General features: G+C 45.7%; 1 protein-coding gene across 1 annotated transcript in view; it reads right to left on the reverse strand.

Moving 5' to 3' along the window:
- Positions 1-340: 340 nt before the first annotated feature.
- Positions 341-19664, reverse strand: part of SORD (sorbitol dehydrogenase) — a 38517-nt gene continuing 19193 nt past the window's right edge. The window contains exons 4-9 of the mRNA XM_059702571.1: positions 16293-16452; positions 12114-12232; positions 6530-6595; positions 5397-5572; positions 2624-2745; positions 341-1671 (exon numbers count right to left, since the gene is read on the reverse strand). Coding sequence (XP_059558554.1) covers positions 1506-1671; positions 2624-2745; positions 5397-5572; positions 6530-6595; positions 12114-12232; positions 16293-16452 — 809 coding nt within the window. The 3' untranslated portion in view covers positions 341-1505. The remainder of the gene's footprint in view (positions 1672-2623; positions 2746-5396; positions 5573-6529; positions 6596-12113; positions 12233-16292; positions 16453-19664) is intronic.

The following is a 19664-nucleotide window of genomic DNA, read 5'->3' on the forward strand; positions in this document are numbered from 1 at the left end:
TGTTTCTTCCTCGTTGACGTTTCTATTTCTCTCCCCCCTTCCCTTTGTCTCTATCTAAAATCAATAAAAACATACATATTTTTAAAAAGCTCTAAAAAAAAAAAAAAAGGTAGTGTGTGACCTGAGCAAATTAACCAATTTCTCTATTTCCTTAGCTGTAAAATAATCACATGTATTTGGCTTACTGTAAGAGATCATTAATGTTAATTTCTGACAGTCAATGAAATTATATTCGATGCACAAAATGTGTGGCTTTCAAAAATCTTGGACCTCCCCTCTGTGAAAAGATAAACCTAAGCCCATTCCTCCTTAAACAAAGGCAGAAATTATGACAGCAGCCTGGCACTACAAGCAGAATTTATTGCCCAAAGCAGTTTAAGGAATTCCTGGTCACAGTTTTAAATGGTCACAAGAAACTCAGAACCTCTTCGAAGCCACCCTCCATCCCCAGCTGGAGTGAGGGATTGGTGGCTGCAGCCCAAGTTAAGTCACAGCTGCTATATCCTCATTCCTGAATAATAATCTTAAAGTCACAAATGGGCATAATGTGATTGATTCTTACACAGTAAACTTAAAATAAGGTCACAATTTTAGAGAGCTTATTCAGATAGAAAGACAGCAAGAGTCTTAACTGGCTGAGGAGGGGACGGTTTTCTGTTTATGGTCACCAGAATTACATGGAATTGTATAATAATCCTGTGGGAGTTTGTGCCTAGAAGGGGATGCTATTCCGGTGGTGCATCAACCAAACCCTCCTGGCTGATCAAAGGCATGATTTAAGGGCTCCCGTGAGGGCCCCCGTGACTCTCCTTGGGCAGGCATCTCCTGGTTGCCTGTGACAAAGAAGCCTGCAGTGGCTGGGGGTGTGGGTGGGGTTAGGAAGGTGGCTATTCACCCTGCAAACCCAATCCTCAGGGGCTGAAAATGAGGCAGACTTCAGTGTTGAGATGTTCCCTGACTATTTCTACATTTGAGGAATACAAGTTGGTTTGACCTCATGCGGGATTTTGGTTTTTATTTACCCTAGACCCAGAAGGCCAGTCCCTTATTCTCCCTTTGTCATCAAATCAAATAGCACCTATGTCTAAAAACACTGTGCTCTCAGCTAAAACTGCTGACAGCCCCTCATCCCAGGTCCCAAGGTGCAGATTTTCCTGAAAATCAGCTTCTGGACCAGTTACGTCTTGATAAAGTTGTCTCTTCATAACTCAGCCCCCCCAGCCCTCACCTGACCAGTCACGATGGAAGCAGGAACTCAAGGGACAGATTTCTTCCCTCACTTGACTCAGCAGAAACAGGTCATTCTGATTACAAATTTCTCCAAACTATCCCTGTTTGTGTGTTTAAGGCATACCAACTGCTCTGTGTAAGGCTCTCTGCTTATAATGAATTATTTTAATCACCCTTACTACTTAAAAAAACTTCTGCCTTAAAGCCCACCCTTGCCTAGCCATTTAGCCCTGAGATGCTGAGAGGGTGGGAATGAGGGCAGAGCCCAATTAACATCAGGGATTCTGGTCATTGGGGTCGCACTTGATCATGACTTTCAGCCCCAAACCCTTTTTGGATGTTTCAAAGGCCTCCAGCGCTTTCTCCAGAGGAAACCTATGGGTCACTAAAGACTTCACATTCACAGACTTGGATGCAAGCATTGAAATCGCCATCGGCCATCTGTAAAAAAATCACAAGTGTTACAGTCAACCTTCAGGAGGAAAGAGCCAGGCCCCCAAATGCACCAAGCACATCAGCTTGGCCATATTCGCTGACAGCACTATGGTTCTGCCCGGTCAATTCTACAAACCAAAAATGGAGGGAATGATCTTAGAACTTATCATTCGGGAGTTCAGAGGCTGTTCCCAAATGCCCACTGGCCCCTCTTCAGTGTCTGCCGTGAAGCCTAGAACTCTTTTGGCTGAAGGCAGGGGCCTATGGAGGCCACTGTGAAAAGGCAGATAAGCCTTAGGGAGGCAGGCCAGGATAATCCAATCACACCCCTAGCAGCGCAGCCTGAGAGAGTTTACCGGAAAACTGGCACTCTGGTGAGGGAATGGTTAGACTCTAAAGGTGCGAGTAAGGGACACGGAGGAACATGGTCCTAGGCAGAGCTCCCCGGGGGAGAGGGCGCAGACACAGAATGTGGGCTGAGGCACAATAAGTCTCTCTCACTTCCCAGAGTGGGCCCTGGGGCTCTGGAGTAAGAGGCAAGGGACTTGAGGAGTTCTTGCTGTTGTCCTTTCCCTCCTTCTTCCCTTTGAAGAGGGAAAATGGTCATCAGGCCACTTAAGTAAATGGAAAATAGAGGGCCTGACAGATAACCAAGAAGAGCGTGTTTTAAAATCCCCCTCCTTCCTTCCTTTCTCCTTCCCTCCCTCCCTCCCTCCCTCCCTCCCTCCCTCCCTCCCTCCCTCCCTCCCTCCCTCCCTCCCTCCTTTCCTCTGCCATCTCTGCCCTCCTGTTCTTTTACCAGGAATGAATCCTCTCTTTGGACCTCTGTCATGTCGCATGGCTATCCATGTGACCACAGAGAGCTCGTCATGAATAAATAGGCAGAGACTCTTAGTCCCAGAGGCCTGCCCTGGTCTTGTTGGCCACTCGCCACCCCACTCACCCACAACATACTCACGTGTTGCAGTATCGAAACACGCCCTTGATATCCACTTCTCGGATGGCTGCATGCACTAGGGGCACATTGACCATCTCGGAACCCAGTCCTACAAGCATCAGGGTCCCACCAGGACAAGTGGCCTGAAGAGGAAGTAAGAACAAGAAAACCTGAAAGATAAGAAAATGCAGACTTCCCGCTCATGGCAGTGTTACAAATATCTTCTGACTGCATCAGGCGAGTATCCAGAAATTACAGGAATGATTTTCTCTATTCTGCTGAACTCTTCAACATGGTGACCAAACTCAACAGAGCAGCTGAGTAAACACCATCTTCCTTAAAAATCCTGAAATAATACACTCCACCACTGGAAGACAAGCAAAATGGGAGCATTTTCGCTGTCCACAACATCCCGTGAAATAGCCAAGGTCCTGCAGACCCCAGTGAGAATCTCCCCTACAAACAACATTGATCTTTAGCAACCCTGGCATGTCTTTCAACGCTTTACTAACTCATACCAGATGTTGGCTTCAGCTACTTCCTCATCTCAGCAGCTGTTCCTCCTCCAGTGTGCCCACCCACAGGACAGGACTTTTGTCAAACCTCTAAGGAACCACCCTCTTTGGGGTGGGGGGGAGATATTGCGGGGGGGGGGGCTATTAAGCACTATACAAATGAGGAGGACTACTGGAAGTTTGTGGTTTAAAAACTGCCTCATACGTGCAAGCTGGCATTTAGAAATATCTCTGTTCCAGAAACATTCATCCCGATAGTATTGGTCATAACGGATTTCGTCTTCCTTGAACATCTATCTGCCTACCAGTTCCCTCCTGGATGAGGCCAGAGAGTGCAATTTCTCTCAACAATCTCCACATAACTGCTGCGTTGCGCCTGCTCCGGAGAAGCAGGAAAATGTTGCTGTATCCACTGGAAAAGTGGGAGCGAGAGGTCAAAGTTGTGAGTGAGGCACACAAAACTGAGAAATGTTCTAGGAAAACTGCTTCCCCACTATTTCCTCTTCACCTGGTGAGGAGGGAGAACACCCTCACACTGGCCATCCCAGTTTGCTGGCCACAGACGAATGCTTGGGCTACCTGATTGCTGTTTCATCAGTGTGACCTCTGCCTGGAGGAGGTGACATCAATTCTACCCTACGCATTTGCCACTTCTCCTCATGAACATGACCTAGTCATGATCTGGCAGGAAAAGGACGCTCAGGTATGCCCATACAAGGTGCCTCCACCTAACCTGCCTGCTGATGGGGCAGCCTGTAGCATTCTACAGCACCTGTCATGCATGATGGCTCCACCTCCACTCAGGAGAGGCTCAGGCCTCAGGCCTTCACGCTCACCTCAGGTAGGCTGGTAACTGGGCCCCCACTGTGAACGCTGGAGATGCCAGCTGTTCCCAGATGCTCTTCAGGCAGGAGAAAAGAGGAAGGAAAGCCTCGAGTTGAGAAGCCATGTCTTTTACTGCCTCTCTGTGCATTGGAGTGGGGGTGGGGGCGACGGTGTGCCTGATCTGCCAACAGCTTGAAGACAATAGACGTACCTCACTCACTATCATAGACCTCGAAGTGCCCAAGACATGTCATGAACTGACTGATCATACCCATCACCTCTGAGTTTTGGTTTCTCTGGGTCCCGGTGCGAGGGTGCCATCTGTTCCTTCCTCCTGTCACCATTTAATCTGTCCCTGATGCCATGGGCATCTTGGTAGGAGGAGGGCTTGGCAGCTCTGCCAGGTACCGGGCCGGAGGGCCATGCCACACTGACCTCAGGGGCCAGCTTTCCCTGGGATGTCTTGCGTGGTTCGAAGTGCCCTTGTGTGTGACCCAGCTGTGACTCAGAAGGAAGGAGGAAGCCCCGCTGCTGTGGGGAAACAGTCTGGGAGGCGGGCAGGAGTCCCAGTGGTGGCAGGTGCAGCCGTGCTCTCCCCAGCCCTACCCCTCCCACCTGAGCATGACTGCCCGCTGGCTTCTTGTCCTTTCTTTCCCTTCCTCTCCTAAGCAGTGGACAGAGTAAGGAATGCACAGGCATCGGGGAAGTGTGCTCAAGGCAAGCCACTAGACCTCTCGTAAAATGATGACTCATTTCAAGGCTACTGTGCAGACTGGGGATATCATGTTTATAAAACACTTAGCAGAAGACCTGGCACACGGTGAGGCTTGGAACCTGGAACGTATTTTTTGTCTCCTCTTTTCCTCATACTTTGACATGTCAATGCCCTTCCCCTCTCCACCTCCCTGTCAACTTCTCATAAATTACAGGTGAGTCCAAGAGGGACTTACCAGGTATTGATGGCGTATCCCCTCCTAATTCTGGGAGAGGACAACAGTAGCCAACTGTGACCCTGAAAACTCAACTTTGTGACTAACTGAACTAGTGGTTGTCACTTTCTAAATGACTTAAAGACCACAGTTTTCCTCAATAAAACAGTATAAGAGTTTCCCACACTTAAGACATGCTTCCCCGTTCCTCCTAATGATCCTTTATCAAGAGTACAACTTTTATGATCACAGATATGGTCGGGACAGAAAACCCTGACGTGTGGGTCACTTATCTCCCAAGGACTGTGTATCTGTTACCTTGTTAACCCTCACAAATACCCAATGAGAATGTTAGGCAAGTGCCACTATCTCCACAAGAGAGATAAGAAAACAGAGATACAAAGAGATCACTTAATTTTGATGGGGGACCACAGAGCAAGGCAGTAGAGAAGCTTGATCCTAGGACACCTGACTTCTCAGTTCACTACCCCCATGGATTCCCAGCCCTGCCCGCATCCCACTCACGTAGATGCCCGCCTGGATGGCGGCCTCCGCCCCAGTGCACTCGATGGTGACTTCTGGCTTGCACCCCAGGAGACCTTCCACTTTACTGGCGATTTCCTGCGGGCTCTCATTGGTGATCTGGAGGACAAAGTCAGCCCCAGCTTCCTTGGCTTTAGCCAACCGAGAGGCAGACAGATCTAAAGTTGAAAAAAGGTTTTCTTCAAACTGAGAAACTGGATGTCGGATTAGGAAGACAATGAAAACGGAGGTGCAGCCCTGGCTCAGTTGGTTGAGCGCAGTCCCGTGCACTGGGCTCCATCCCAGAAGGGGGCGTGCAGGAGGCAGCCAATTGACGTTTCTCTCCCTCTTTCTCTAAAATCAGTATTTTTCACACACTCCCATACACACACATATCTACTTACACACGCACACACACTCTCTTCAAACACACACTTTCACAGATACCTTCTATACACACTCTGATAGCTTCTCCTCACACCCTTCTGCATTCCCACTACCCTATTCATCCACACACCTGCACACCACACAACTCTACACACTCATCCACACATACTGTGATAACCTCTTCTCACACATATGCACACTCTCAGATACCTTACACACACACAAATATTCTAACAGATGCCTTCTCCACATACACACACCCTTTGATACCCCATGTGCTTCCAAACACACCCACACATGCTGTTGGATACCCTCAGCTCACACATATACACTCATGTCTCTCACTCATAGCACACACCTCACACACAAACATCCTTATAAATATATTATACTTCCCACTAGCTTCACATCACATATATACACACAAACACACCCCCTGTCTCCTGGACTTAGGCAAATGAACCAAGGGCTGAGCCTCGTTTTAGGACTAAGTAGGCAGTATGGGCATCTCAGGTCCATACATAAAGAGCCAGGTCTTCTTCCCCCAGCAACTTCAAAGAAGAGTGTCCTCCTGAGCTCTGACTTGGTCGTCCCCTGAGTGGGCTTCTCAACCTTGGGACCCAGAGAAAAGGGGAGAAACCCCTTCAGAAACCCAGTACCCGCTGAAGGGAATAGGTCTTATGCTTCTGCCTCAAACTATAGGCCCAACTGTTTCCCCCTTGAGAATATTTTTAAAAAGAAAACCTTACCAGTCACCACCACTTGAGCTGCGCCCATTGCCTTGGCCACCAGCAAATTGACCAATCCAATTGGCCCTAAATAAAGCAGGAAATGGAAGACGTTTGTGAAAGATGAACCATCAGTTCTTCCCCCTTTGCATGCCAAACAAGAGCCATATCCTTTGTATACCTCTAGCATCTATCCTAGTGCCTGATACATAAATGAGATCTTAACAACAGTTTACTGAATCATGAGTAAATAAGTACATGAGGAATTATTGGCTTGTAGGGTTGGATTCTGCTTGGTATTGCCTTAACAGAGTTATAAACTTTCCACTTACTCTTTGGTACTGTGTGGGGATAATGTCAAAGAACCAGAGGGTTCAAGGAAGCATACATTTTCTCAGAGGTTATCTCAGGTCTGGATACATTTTCCTGTTCTCTCTTTGACCCCTACCTCCCCAGAACCCATCACACCTTCCCAAGGAGAGACATACTGTTTTATGTGCCCTGCGAGGATCAGCCTGGAGTATCGTTAAGTGAGCTGGCTCCCTGAGTTGAGGCAGCTGTTCAGGCAGCCCCAAGATGTTCAGCCCTAAGAATCAGCTTGGAGACCACCTGCTTCCCCACAGTATCTACCTGCTAGATGGCATGATGGTTTTAATACAAAAACCCACAAAATAAGGCTTTTCAGAAAATCTTTGGGAATTTTCTTTTTGGAAAATAATTTTGTGAGTTCCCCTAGAAAGCAAAACACTGGAAAATACCTGAAATGACCAACAAAGGGATTAATTAAATAAACTACTGTGGGATACTACACAGTTAATAAAAAAAATTATGTCATAACTCTTTTATATCTGACATGAAAAAATGTTAATAATATATATTTTAAAAGAGTAGTTAAAAAAATAAAAAAAGTATATTCAACATGATCTCAGTGAAAAAAAGAAAAGAAAAGAAAAGCTCTACACCAAAATGTTAATAGTGATTCTCTTGGGCTGATGGGTCTATGGGTAAATTTCTGTGTATGCACATATGGTGTGTATGACTTGTCTTTTTTTCCCCTTTAATCCTCTCCTGAGGACATGTTTAGAGAGAGAGGGAGAGAGGGAGAAAGAAATGATTAGTTGCCTTCCATATATGCCCCAACCGGGGATTGAACCAGGTATGTGCCCTGACTGAGAATCGAACTGGCAACTTTTTGTGTACAGGATAAGGCTCCAACCCACCTGAGCCACTCCAGCTGGGCTGACTTATCTTTTCTGCCTAAGACAAAATGGTATTTTAAAAATCTGCCACCTGAATCTGACGGCCTGCTCGCATACTGAGGCAAGTCTGTTCTATACCCATCACCGTACTTAGGAAGCCCCATGGTCATGTATTTGGCTCTGCCAAAGAAAAATCAGCGCCCAGCCAGTGTTGCTCAGTGGTTGAGCATCGACATATAAACCAGGAGGTCGTGGTTAGATTCCTGGTCAGGGCACATGTCCGGGTTGCAGGCTTGGTCCCAGTGTGGGGTATACAGGAGGTAGCTGATCAATGATTCTCTCTCATCATTGATGTTTCTATTTCTTTCTCCCTCTCCTTTCTTCTCTGAAGTGAAAACAAATATTTTTTAATAAAGAAAAGAAAAATCATTCGCAAAATTGTATGAGGATTAACTCAAAATGGATTGAAGTCTTGAACATAGACCTGAAATTATAAAACTCCAAGAAGAAAATATAGGCAGTAAGCTCCTTGACATCAGTCTTGGCAAATTTTTTTGGATTTGACACCAAAAGCAAAGACAATAAAAGCAAAAATAAACAGGTAGGACTATATCAAACTAAAAAGCTTCTGCACAGCAAAAGAAACTATCAATAATTTAAAAGGCAATCTAGCCCTAACCGGTTTGGCTCCGTGGATAGAGCATCTGCCTGTGGACTCAAAGGTCCCAGGTTCGATTCCGGTCAAGGGCATGTACCTTGGTTGCAGGCACATATTCAGTAGGGAGTGTGCAGGAGGCAGTTGATCGATGTTTCTCACTCATCGATGTTTCTAACTCTCTATCCCTCTTCCTTCCTTTCTGTAAGAAAATCAATAATATATATATATTTTTTAAAAAGGCAATCTATCATATAGGAAAAAATATTTGCAAACCATATACTATTTGTTAAGGGGTTAATATCCAAAAGATATAAAGAACTCATACAACTCAACATAAATAAATAAATAATTCAATTATTTCCTGGTCAAGGGCACATACCTGGTTGCAGGTTCAATCCCTGGCCTGGTGAATGTATGGGAGGCAACCAATCAATGTGTCTCTCTCACATCAGTGCCTATCTGTCTCTTTCTGTCCCTTGCTGCTTCCCTTTCAATCTCCCTAAAAATCAACAGAAAAAACTTCCTCAAATGAGGATTAACAATAACAACAACAAAAAGTGGGCAGAGGATCTGAATACACATTTTTTCAAAGAAGACATACAAATGGCCAATAGGTACATAGAAAAAGTTGTTTAACATCACTAATTATTAGGGAAATGCAAATCAAAAAAACAATGAACTATCACCTCAGATCTGTTACAATGGCTGCTATTATAAAAAATAAGAAATAGCAGGTGTTGGGAAGATGTGCAGAAAAGGGAACCCTCATACACTGTTGGTGGTATTTTAAATTGGTGCAGCCACTATGGAAAACAGTATGGAGATTCCTTAAAAAAACTAAAAATACAACTAGTAAGTGATCCAGCAATTCCACTTCTGAGTATTTATCTGAAAAAAAAAAAAAAAAAGAAAAGAAAACACTAACTCAAAAAGATGTGTGTGCCACCATGGTCACTGCAGTATTGTTTACAATAGCCAAGACATTGAAACAACTTAAGTGTCCATCAATGGATGAATGGATAAAGAAGATATGGTATATATACAATGAAATATTACTCAGCCATAAAAATAAGGAAATCTTGCTATTTGTAACAACATGGATGGCCTTTGAGGGCATTATGCTAAGTAAAATAAGTCAGACAGAGAAAAACAAATACCATATGGAGAAAGATAAATACCATATGATTTCACTTTATGTGGACTCTAATACAAACAAAAAATCCCAAGCTAAAAGATATAGAGAACAGGGTGGTTGCTAGAGGAAGAGAGTGAGAGGGTGAGTAAAATGGGTAAAGGGGGTCAAAAGGTACAAACTTTCAGTTATAAATAAGTCATGTGGATATAATGTATAGCATGGTAACTATCCTATATAATAAAAGGGTAATATGCAAATTGACCCTAACAGTAGAACAACTGGGACTGACTGGTCATTATGACACACACTGACCACCAGGGGGCAGATGCTCAATGCAGGAGCTGTCCCCTGGTGGTCAGTGCACTCCCACAGGGGGAGCTCTGCTCAGCCACAAGCCTGGCTGATGGCTGCCAGCACAGCGGTGGTGGTGGGAGCTTCTCCCGTCTCCTCAGCAGTGCTAAGGATGTCTGACTGCAGCTTAGGCCTGCTCCCTGCTGGCAAGTGGACATCCCCCGAAGGCTCCGGGCTACCAGAGGGATGTCTGACTGCCAGCTTAGGCCCAATCTCCCCAGGGAGGGGGCCTAAGCCAGCAGGTGTACATCCCCCGAGGGGTCCCAGACTGCGAGAGGTCACAGGCCGGGCTGAGGGACCCCCCCGAGTGCACAAACTTTTGTGCACCAGGCCTCTAGTCCTATATAATAAAAGGTAATATGCAAATTGACGGGAACAACTGGTCGCTATGATGTGCACTGACCACCAGGAGGCAGACGCTCAATGCAGGAGCTACCACCTGGTGGTCCGTGCGCTTCCACAGGATGAATGCTGCTCAGCCAGAAGCCAGCTCATGGCTGGCCAGCACAGGGGACCAGGCCCAAGCTGTTAGTTGGACATCCCTCAAGGGCTCGCAAGCTGCCAGAGGGATGTCTGATCTCTCAGTACGCAGGCCTAAGCCAGCAGGTGGACATCCCCCAAGGGCTCCTGGACTGCGAGAGGGTGCAGGCCGAGCTGAGGGACACCACCCCTGCCCCCCCCCCCACTCCCCTGAGTGCATGAATTTTTGTGCACCGGGCCTCTAGTAGTTAATAATACTGTATTGCATATTTGAAAGTTGCTAAGATAGTAAATCTTAAAAGTTCTCATCCCAAGTAAAGGAAACTTGGTAACCATCTAGTGCAGGGGTAGGCAAACTTTTTGACTTGAGGGCCACAATGGGTTCTTAAACTGGACCGGAGGGCCGGAACAAAAGCATGGATAGGGTGTTTGTGTGAACTAATATAAATTCAAAGTAAACATCATTACATAAAAGGGTACGGTCTTTTTCTTTTTTTTAGTTTTATTCATTTCAAACGGGCCGGATCCGGCCCGCAGGCCGTAGTTTGCCCACGGCTGATCTAGTGATAGATGTTAACTAGACTTATTGTGGTGGTCATTTTGCAATACTGTTGACCCTTGAACAACAAAGGTTTGAACCAGGCAGGTCCAACTTATATGCTGATGTTGTTTTAAATAAATACCTACAGTACTATAAATGTGTTTTCTCTATCTTATGATTTTCTTAACATTTGTTTTTCTCTAGCTTACTTTATTGTAATACATGTAACATGCAAAATATGCTTTAATAGACTGTTTATGTTATTGGTGAAGCTTCCAGTCAACCATAAGCTATTAGTAAAGTTTTGGGGGAATCAAAACTTATATGTGGATGTCCCTAACCCCAGTGTTGTTCACAAGTCACCTGTATATACAAATATCAAGTAATTACATTGTACACCTGAAACTAACATTACATGTCAATTATACACCCTCCCTCCCAAAGTGCATGAGGAACACCAGATCATACCCAACAGGAGTAGGAGCCTGTTGTCTAAGTCACCAGCAGTTAGAAGTCTAGAGTGATTCCATCTGAGGCTACTAGGGTTTGTCGGGTGGAGGAGAGAAGGCAGCTTCCCAGCGCAAGCAGAGTGCTGGCTCATGGCGGGGCGGGGCTCTACTCCTTTCACTGGTGGTGATCAGGGCCCACCTCGCTTCTGGATGGACCAGAAGGCCACTTCTCTGGTATGATTTGGAAGTTCCAAAGTTGTTCTTTCCTTTACTATCAAAAATAATTCCCTAGCCAGTTTGGCTCAGTGAATAGAGTGTCGGCCTGTGGACTGAAGGGTCCCAGGTTCAATTCCGGTCAAGGGCACATACCTAGGTTGCAGACTCGATCCCTGGCCCTGGTTCGGGTGCATGCAGGAGGCAACCAATCAATGTGACACACTCATTATTGATGTTTCTGTCTCTCTCCCTCTTCTTTCCTCTCTGTAATCAATAAAAATATTTTTAAAATATTTCCCTAGTTTCCTGTCAAGGGTTGAAATGTAATCCCAGGTTGCATTCTTTAAACAAATAAAAGTGTCCTGTTGCCTAGGAAATAACATCATTTCTGCAGATATTCATTTATTTAGCAAAGTGCTAGCCACCAGGGGAATGGGACATTGTAATCCTTTCCTACCCAGAAAAATCCTAGGACCAATTTCAAATTTCATCCTTTGGAGGGGGAATGAGATGGGCAGAGGTGCCCCCACAGTCTCCCTTAATGAACTCATAAGTAGGGTATCATCTGTTTCTTACCAGCTCCACATACAAAGACCTTGTTCCCCAGGGTGACTCCAGCTCGCCGGCAGGTATGGATCCCCACAGACAGTGGCTCAATCAGGGCCCCTTCCTCAAAGGTGACATTGTCAGGAAGCCTGGGGAGTCAGCCATTCAACACACTCAGTTAGTCCCTCTGGTTTGACAATCATTTATTGAGCATTTATTTATGTGGCGGGCAATGTGCTAATTTATGTAAATCACTCATGTGAATCCTCAGATTACATGTAGTAGGTAGTATTATTCCTATTTTACAGACAAGGAAACTGAGGCTTGGAGGATTAAATAACTTGCTCTAAAGGTTCAAAACTAGTGAGAGGCTCAAAGGATTTGAAATTGAAACCAGATACAGCATACCCATAAGCCTCATCCCAGCATCTCATTTTTTTTCTCAAGCAATCCCGACTATCAGCAGCTTTGAAAAATAGTGATTTAGAAGCTGGCGTCACTCTGTTCACTGTTTCCCCATTACACGTTCCAGAAGAACCACATCAGACGGCAGCAGCTGCCTGGCTGTCCCGGGCCTGGTTAAGGTGGGGAAGGCCCCTGACTGTACACAGCTGATTATATGCTGTGTCACCTTCCTTCACCACGGGGTTCTTGGTTTTCACTTCCAAGACCACTGGTATCTTGATCCTTTTAACCATCCTACTGATGATGACAGCAAACATTTGCCTAAGGCTTTACAGGTTAGCCAGCTTTCTCTTCCATTATCTCATTTAATCCTCACCATGACCTTGTCAGGTGAGAAGGGCAGGCTTTATTTTCACCTTCATTTTACAGAAGAGAAAACTGAAGCCCAATGACATTAAGAGACTTGCTCAAGGTTAAAATGCTAGTGGGTGGAAACGCAAGGTTTGAACCCAGGGCTCCTGATTCCACATTCTCTGCCAGTCCCATTATTAGCTGACTCTGGGTACAAACAGCTCTGTAGTTAATATTTAATTTCTGCTAGTTCTTAACCGTCCAGTATTTATTTATTCAGTGCCCCCAAAAACTCCACATAAAAACCCTCAAGTTATAAAAACAACAACACCAAAAACAAACCCCTCAAGTTCCAGCCTTGGCTGGTGTGGTTCAGTTGGTTGGGCAGTGTCCCATGCAGCCAGAGGACACTGGTTTGTTTCTTTGTCAGGGTACATGTTCGGGTTTCCGGCTTGATCTCCAGTAGGGTGTGTGCAGAAGGCAGCTGATTGATGTTGCACTATCACATCAATGTTTCTCTCCCTCTCTTTTCCTGTCTCTCAAAAAATCAGTAAAATATCTTAAAAAGAGAAAGAACAAAAGAAAGAAAGAAGAGAGAGAGAGAGAGAGAGAGAGAGAGAGAGAGAGAGAGAGAGAGAGAGAGAAAGGAAGAAAGAAAGAAAGAAAGAAAGAAAGAAAGAAAGAAAGAAAGAAAGAAAGAAAGAAAGAAAGAAAGAAAAAAAACCCTCAAGTTCCAAAAAGAAATAACAGTGGCAGCCAAACCATGTGCTCATCCTCATTACCTTCTGTCATTGTTCATGATCCCCAAAGAATAAATCACAAGGCCTGCAGATGGCCTGGCTGCCACCCAACACCCTTTTCTTCCCTCCCCTCTGCTTCTCTCACATCATTTCCCTACTCCTGTCCACCCTCCTGCTCTGAGTGCTGTCATCACCCCTTCTACTCACCCCATCAACTCTATGAAAAAAAGTTGGAAATGGAATCATGAAAATTCCCACTCTCATGGACTGCCAACCACACCCTCTCAGACACATCTGCCCCTTCCCCGTTGGGCCTTCCCTAAAGCTTGCATTGGATCTAAGCGGAGGATGGCCTTTGGTCAGGAGCTGCGTGCTTCTCTCCTCTTCGCTCTGACTTCCCTTTGGAATGAGAACACCAAGGATGAAGGGACTGGGGATGGTGCTAAGAGAGGGTTGCAATCTGGGAGATCTCACACATGCAGCCATAGCCAGCAGCATGGAGGCAGAAGCGCCAGGGGGAGTCCTGGGGTTCAGCCCCTTTGCCACTGACCTTGAGAGAGTTACTGGGTCGTCCTTCCCCAACTTTGTTCACTGGGGGTTGAGGGAGGAGGGGGATGAGAAGGAAAGATGAGTGTCTTCCCAGCCCTAATCTTTCATGACTATAAACACCAGAGAATGACAAGGCAATTTGGTGGTTTTCACAATAGGGTTCAGGGAACAGGCAAAAGGGTTAAAGAATAATTAAGCCAAGGAGGAAGCAGGAAGATAAACTGAATAAGGTGGGTAGGAAAATAAAGAGACTGGTAGAGAAACCAGAGAGAAGGGCTTGGGCCCATGGGCTGGGGACACAGCCAGAAAGAACCCTGGGAGGAGAGGAGAGGCAGGGGTTGCATGTTCCCAGAGGGCCTCCCCCTTCCTCCCATCACCATCGCCATCCGGAGCACCCTCCCACAGCATTCTCTACAAAGCATCCCTCACCCGTCCCCAGCCCAAGGCTGTCTTTCCAGGCTAACCCTGTTCTAACCCCTGGACTCAAGGCCATGGCTATGACATATGATGGCACCAGTTATTGAGCACCTCCTTTGTGCCAGGACTCATGTGGAGCACTTGATATGCTTTTCTCATTAAATCCTGTCAATTCTATGCATTTCATCAGATTGGTTCCATTATCATCTCCATTTTATAGGCAAGGATACTGAGCTCACAAAGTTTAAGTAACTTGTTCAAGGTCACGCTGTTGGTAAATGGCAGAGATTAGTGGTTAGTTTCAAGCTTTACCTCTTTGTTCTTCTGCCTTCAACAAAAACTTTGTTTGGCGCCCTGAGTTGGAAAGGGCCCAGGAAAGGTGGTTCTGGAACCACTTGCTAAAAGGTGGACTCTGCCCACAAAACCTGTTTTCTTCTCGAGAAGGTTTGGATGTTGACTTAATTAAACTCATCATGAGGCCTCTGGCCTGTGACTCCTCTCAAGGTTTCCAGTGGGCACTTGAAAACTCAGATCTGTCAGACTGCCCTTGTGATTGGCATCAAACCTCCATCGGACAAGCCCCATCCTGGCCGACAGCGCCACCGCCGGGGCCGGGCTGGGGTGGGAGGAATCAGGAGGAAAGTGGCACAGCAGCACCCCAGGGCTCCAAGGGCTGGGGCCATGTAGGAGGTACAGCACTCTGCTTCTGCCAGCCAGACACAACTTCTCACCCCGAAACCATTTTGAATGTTGGGGTCGTGCAGTGAACACAGGGCAGGAGTTCAAGAATCACAGCTTGACTCCTGGTTCTGCTCTGCGCCAAGTCTGTTAGCCTCCTCCTGCCTCTGCTAACTCTTGCAATAAACTGCACAGCTGGGCCCTAGCTGGTTTGGTTCAGTGGATAGAGCATCGGCCTGTGGACCAAAGGGTCCCGGGTTTGATTCCAGTCAAGGGCACGTTCCTTGGTTGCAGGCTCCTCCCTGACCCGGGCCCTGGCTGGGGCTCGAGCAAGAGGCAACCAATCGATGTGTTTCTCTCACATTGATGTTTCTCTCTGTCTTTCCCTCTCTCTTCCACTCTCTCTAGAAGATCAATGGGAAAATATCCTCAGGTGAGGATTAACAAAAAAGTAAAAATAAATAAACAAACTGCACACCTGGTGCCCACCTCATCATTGTCCTTGCGGAGGTAAGATAAGGCATGCAAATGGCCAGGCACATAGTAATAATAACTGTGACATTACATGCAGTGTCTTATTTAATCATCTGAAGCAGAGGAAGGTTAAGTCATTTCCCCAAAGTTACTCGCTAGGAGGGAGTGAATCCAGGGCCCAAAGTCCTGTGCTGGCTCCTTGCCAGGCCTCCTCAGAAAGCCCCCCACAAGGCCACTGCTGTTAAAAGCTCTCCCTCCTGTAGCTGCAGTGGAAACCAATAATGGAAGATGAACCACAAGTTATCACCAGGATGGCTGCAAAGGAGTGAGTGACTTTAGCGACCATTTTCTATTGCTGCTCTGGGTGAGGGAGAGTTAGACTGAAAGACTAAAACCAAGCAATGTGAGTCAGCCTTAGTGCTAGTCAGGCTTCCCTCCCTCCACCCACCCAGGAGAGCAGGCCCACTATGGAGACGCCTCATGTCTGGAATTAAGAGCTAAGAAGAACCAAGTCACCACAGGAAAGTAGAAGAAAGAACACCAAACAAATGGAGGGAGAGAGGTCCCAGGTGGCAAGGCTGGGCTGGGCACTAACTTGTAGCAGAAGTTGGCATCGTGCTTATAGAACCGGCAGAGGTTCCCATCATCGGGCGGCGTGGCACAGAAGAAGATGGTTGGTGACAGGTTGTATCGGCCAATCTTGCAAAATTCATCGATTTCTCGGGGAGCGCCAGGCTCGATGGCAACGCGATCGCCTGGAGAGGAAAACAGGAGCAGGCACAGAGGTGCTGTGAGGGGGCACAGGCTCATGGGCAGATACCAGCGAGGAATACCCAGGGTGTCCTAAGCAAGCCCAGACCGTTAGCACTTCCAAAGGAAACACAGGACACAGCACAGACACACTCTGGGAGAGAATGACCATCCCACTTCTCCACAGATGGGTCTGGCTTGCCCTTTTACTAACTGATGGACCAGACCAACCTTCCCTCCAGCTCCACAGCCACTTCCCAGCTTGGGAAACATAGAACCAGTCCCATCTCTAAGGCAAGCCAGCTCCACTTCCCGTCTCAAACTGCTGCAAAAGAGGTAGCTAGTGTGTGGAGTTTGCAAACACTTTTTTTCTTGACCTGTTTTGAAAACATGGGGCAAGGCCTTTACAAAAGCCATACAGTCTGGTTGTGTTTCGACAATAACTAGGAATCAACGGATTCCTGGTTGGCAAAAGCATTAAGGCAAACGACCCGCAGAGGCCTCCGACTCGGGTACAGCGGAGAGTGACACTCAGGCTTGTGAACCGCCCGCTCTATGGTACTTCTACTCTATGTCTCACTGGGTCTGCTTGGAAACCAAGCATTAGAATTGCTCTTCTTTCTTATTAGGAAAAATTTCAAGCACATCGCAAAGTTGAAAAACCTGTGCAGTGAACACCCAGATATCTTCCACCTAGATTCTTCAATTAACATTGAGCAACATTCACTTTATCACATACCCATCCATCCATCCCATCATTTCAAAATAGGTTGCAGACATTAGTACACTTCACCCTTAAATACTTCAGCCTGCAAAGCTGAAGGTAGAGTTCAATACTTGTTTATGGTTGTTTTTTAAGATAAAATTTTGATGATGAAATGCACAAATGTTAAGTGGATCACCAGATAAATTTTAATGGATGCATTCACCTGTGTGATGTGAACCCCTGTCAAGACACAGAACATTGCCACTGTCTTGGAAATGTCATTTCTTTGTGTTCCTTCCCAGTCAATCCCCACCTCCGCCCAAGAGGGGTGTACTAGTGGTATTAGGGCCCTCCTGAGCCTGAACAATGTGCTGTTAGCAGCCAGAGAAGAGCCCTGGGAGGTCTGCCTTTTACTAAGTGGTGATACATTAGGCCATTTCTTGTGTTTTTGTGTTAAATATACCCAGAGAATAGTGTAGAGTCCAGGTATGTAGTTAATGCTCATTAAAATAGTGTTGGTGGCCGGGCCGGTGTGGCTCAATGGTTGAGCATCGACCTATGAACCAGGAGGTTGAGGTTTGATTCCCAGTCAGGGCACATGCCCAGGTTTCAGGCTCGATCCCCAGTGGGGGGCATGTAGGAGGGAGCCGATCAATAATTCTCTCTCATCATTGATGTTTCTGTCTCTCTCCCTCTCTCCCTTCCCCTCTCTGAAATCAATAAAATAATATATTTTTTTAAAAGATAGATGGCCTGCCCTGATTGGTTTGGCTCAGTGGATAGAGCATTGGCCTGAGGACTGAAGGGTCCTAGGTTCGATTCCGGTCAAGGTTATGTACCTTGGTTGCAGGCACATCCCCAGTAAGGGGGTGTACAGGAGGCAGCTGATCGATGTTTCTCTCTCATCGATGTTTCTAACTCTCTATCCCTCTCCCACCCTCTCTGTAAAAAATCAATAAAATATATTTTTTTAAAAAGATAGATGGCCTGATTGTATATAAATTAGGAATTCTTCCATGCCTTAGATTTATTGATTCTTTAATATTTATGTTTAAATTTTATAAACAAGTATATCAAGAACTACTCAAGGAGTGGTTTTATTCTTTCTAGATTAGTTGATGAGAGCTTCAAGTCAAAGTTAGCAAATGAAACAATTACATAAAAATTTTGTATTCTAAAAGACGGTACCCACAAAAAATCCCTGTGACCACGAAGATGTGATCTTCTACCTGTATGTCTCTTCCTTCTATGCCCTCTACTTTCGCTGCTGCCCAGTGAACTTTCTCCAAACTATGCTTTTAGCGTTGACAATGAAGTCTCCAACTTAGTATTTATCTTCCATAATTAGGTGGAGTTTATATTATTCAGTTTTGTCTTCTAATTATTATTACATAATAACAACAATAATACAACTCACAGTTGTATGGTGCTTTTTAAAGAGGGACTTTTGTACAGATTATGCAAATTATCATCCCACCTAACTGCCCAAGACAGAACCTCTGCTCTGAGCAGCACAGAGTTTATTAACAACAGACATAAAACTCTTGCCTCGGTAATTTTATTATGCTGTTCCTCTTAACTGGAATATTAGCTTCTGATCTCTTCAGAAATTCAAATACAAAACCTTGCTCAAGTCTCCACATGCTGGGCAGCCCAGTGACTCTGCACACTTTTTCTAGTGTCAGAAAGACCAAGGCAGGCATCCTAGCTCTAAGGCTAACTAGTGTATGACCCCAGGCAATCTCCATGCTTCACTTTCTTCATCTGGAAAAATAATGCCTATCTTGTAGAGTTGTTTCAAGAACAAAGTAAGTAGTTTTATGGTCAAGTATTTAACTTGGAGAATAACAATATTAAATCAATAAATGTTATCTGCCCTTTCAGAATTATTATTGTGGGTTTTGTTTTGTTTTGTTTTGTTTTGTTTTGTTTTTGTTAATCCTCACCCGAGGATGTTTCCATTGATTTTTAGGGAGTGGAAGAGAGAAGGAAAGATAGAGAGAAACACATCAGTTGGTTGCCTCCTGCACCGGCCCCAAACAGAGCCCGGGTCAGGGAGGAACCTGCAACTAAGGTACCTGCCCTTGACTGGACTCAAATCTGGGACACTTTGGTCTGCAGGCCGACGCTCTATCCACTGAGCCAAACAGGCTAGGGCTCATAATATTATTGTTAAATGTCTGGCTCAAAGACAGACCTATCTGCTCCATGAACCTCCCTGACACACTTGTGTCCGTGACAAATGCCTTTCTTTGAACTTCTAGAGCCCATTCTTTACTGGTTTCACCACTTCACCCTATGGGCTTGTTCTCTAATTGTTGGTATATATATCCTGATGTCTGGTCTCCCCAAGTAGATCAAAGCATCCAAGGATCTTATATTCTCCTTTTTCTATAGCCCTCAAAGCACCTGGTAAGGCTGGATCTATTGTCGACACTGACTAAGCACCTGTTATAACTTAAATTTAGAGACACCCCTCCCTCACCCCCCCCCACACACACACATACACAC

Source organism: Myotis daubentonii, chromosome 1 (assembly GCF_963259705.1).
Source record: "Myotis daubentonii chromosome 1, mMyoDau2.1, whole genome shotgun sequence".
Classification (NCBI taxonomy): domain Eukaryota; kingdom Metazoa; phylum Chordata; class Mammalia; order Chiroptera; family Vespertilionidae; genus Myotis; species Myotis daubentonii.